General features: G+C 41.8%; 1 protein-coding gene across 2 annotated transcripts in view; it reads left to right on the top strand.

Annotated features, from left to right (window-relative positions):
* LOC138016139 (uncharacterized) overlaps nt 1–2,500 on the top strand; it is a 21,462-nt gene that overhangs the window by 15,573 nt on the left and 3,389 nt on the right. For both annotated transcript variants that reach the window (XM_068863325.1, XM_068863324.1), the window contains exons 2-4: nt 1–697; nt 1,012–1,492; nt 2,215–2,411. The exon at nt 1–697 is cut by the window's left edge and continues 280 nt beyond it. In XM_068863325.1, the coding sequence (XP_068719426.1) occupies nt 1–697; nt 1,012–1,492; nt 2,215–2,411 (1,375 nt within the window). The remainder of the gene's footprint in view (nt 698–1,011; nt 1,493–2,214; nt 2,412–2,500) is intronic.

The following is a 2,500-nucleotide window of genomic DNA, read 5'->3' as shown; positions in this document are numbered from 1 at the left end:
GCGGCTTCCAAGGAATTCTCGATACCATGATCCTCCTTGTGGTGCTCATCACAATTAATTTCGTTATTCCTTGTGTTATGTACAGTTCAGGCGCATTTACGGCTGCATTCATCATTGATTTCGTGTTTGGCAAGATCTTACATGGAGGTTCTGAATGCGGCGAGATGACGAATGCAACAACTGTTAACAGTTCCACTTCTTCGAAGGGATGTAGGCAGACATGCATAAAGGATGAATTGAATGATCCAGGAATAAGGAGTGCGAGCATTCTGTTTCTGTTGTTATTCATGATCTTCATCGTGTGTCACGTTGTCAAACTTCTCTCTACTTACAGGATCCGCTCCTTTGCCCGCATACTGCAGATTGTAAGTGGATTGATGTTTGCCTTTACGTTTGTTCCTTGGTTAATACAGCATTTTTCCGATGGTCTCCCATTCTGGCTCAAAATCTCAGTCTTTATTCTCAGCATCTTCTTCTGGCTTGGATTCCCACCCTTGCGAAGGAAAGCTTCATTGGCCATTGTGCTTTACTTCTACGCTTTCGTGATCAAATGGAGGGTTTACCAATGCACGACCTTTCTCCTGCCAGAATATAGTGACCAACTGTTCCATTGGCTGCTGCTGATTTCAAGTGGTCTGCTATGGGTCAGTCCTTATCTTGGCATTTTCAGCGCTACATCAACATTCACCTATTACAAGTAAGTTCAATGTAATTGCGAAAAGTGTTTGGTTTAGCAAACGATTTGATAAAAGTCCACTGAATTCTTCACGTTAGTCAGAGCGAATCCGGAGCTTATGGTTGGAGAAGGAGTTTTATTCAGTCACTGATCAATTATTATGTTTTGGATAGAATTTTCGGTGTTTTTTTTTTTTCGTGACACTCTCCTCAAAATAAACGAATGAGGGACAGCTTATGTTCCACTGAGATAAAATGTGATCAGTCTGATAGAATAAGAATAAAATGTGCAGTCAAATAATTGCAACGTATGACATTTTTTCCCATCCGTTTTAGATGGAGGCTTCAGAAAGCGTTTTTTACTCAAACGAGTGTGGGCTCACATGGCTGCGGAGGAATAAGTTGTAGGCAGTTCTTTCCTGTTATTTCCTGTTGTCGCACCGAGCACGACCCTGCAGTGCATCCACTAATGATGTCAGACCTGAAGAACGTCTCTCCAGAATACGTCAGTAATGTAGCGGTAGATTACTGGCGCTTAAACACCTCGCAGTCGAGTGCGCCTTCCTACGCCGTAATGTCTATGTCACCCGTAGAAAATCAACGCATTGACAATCAGCCTGAAGAAACGGTGAGGTTACCACCTGAATGTGTCAGAGTGGCAGATGCCATGGTAACGTCGGCCGCCGTCATGGCGTTGAGTCCAGAACAAAATGACCCTTTCAGGGATCTGCAGATTATGTTGGGGTTGACTCTAAGAAAAGGATTCAAGACCAGTTATCCTTCACAAGAACTGAAATGCAAACGTTGGGTTTCTGCTGTAAGGATTAAGTTCATTATTTTGTCACATGAAAATCCCTATTAGAATAGAATGTATACCTCTCTTTAAAACGGGGACCGAATTTTTTTTCCAAATAATGTCTCATGCGTGAGGCGAAACCGCCAGAAATCAGTTTCATATGTCTCTCTAATTTAAAAGAATTCTTTATTGAAACATGAGCAACGATCATAAATAATTCTCTGTGTATTTTCACCTAAAGAGAAGAAAAACCCTGGTGATAGAATGAACACTTAGTCATCGCGTTTGCTGTGACAAGCAATGCAACACACTATTTTACCGTTTTTCCGCAAAGCCGTTCTCTAAGGGGTGCAGGGATTTCGTAGTGGTGAGAGCACTCGCCTCCCACAGATGTGGCCTGCGTTCGATTCCCAGATTCGGCGTCATATGTGGGTTGAGTTTGTCGGTTCTTTTCTCTGCAACGAGAGGTTTTTTTTCCGGGTACTCCCGAGTCTTGCCTTCTCCTCAAAAACCAAATTTTGATTTGATTTGCGTTGATTTGTTAATTTCAATTTACACTGTCCCCAATTAGTGCTCCAGCGTCAGAAGATTGGACACTTAATTTAAATAAACTTCCTTTTCTTTCCTTTCCTTTCCTTTTCTTTCATTTCATCGACGAGACAATCCAACATAAATTATAGCTGGTGATTATGAGATCTTTTTCTAACAACCTCCTCAAAGTGTCTTTTTTTTTCTTCATGCAGATGTTGGCGATACTTATCCAGAGTATCGTAGCCTTCCCTATAATGTTCCTAGCCATCCTTGCTTTGAGAGACTGGAAGACTAAAGATGAGGGGTTTTATGCTGTGGTTGTTTTTGTTGCGTATTCTGTGGTATTTCTTACCATCGCTATAATGCCGACCGGGGGAAATCCAGCTCCCTGGTATGACCCGTTTGTAAGGTAAGAGAATAGTTGGCCAGGAACTCAGTCTCTTTTTGATGCAATAAGAGCTTGAAACAAAGAAATGAAAGTTACTGGGATTGACTTCA

The sequence above is a fragment of the Montipora capricornis genome, chromosome 9 (assembly GCF_036669925.1).
Source record: "Montipora capricornis isolate CH-2021 chromosome 9, ASM3666992v2, whole genome shotgun sequence".
Taxonomy (NCBI): Eukaryota; Metazoa; Cnidaria; class Anthozoa; order Scleractinia; family Acroporidae; genus Montipora; species Montipora capricornis.
Note: the sequence above shows the minus strand (reverse complement) of the source record. Positions and strands in the feature narration are given on the sequence as shown.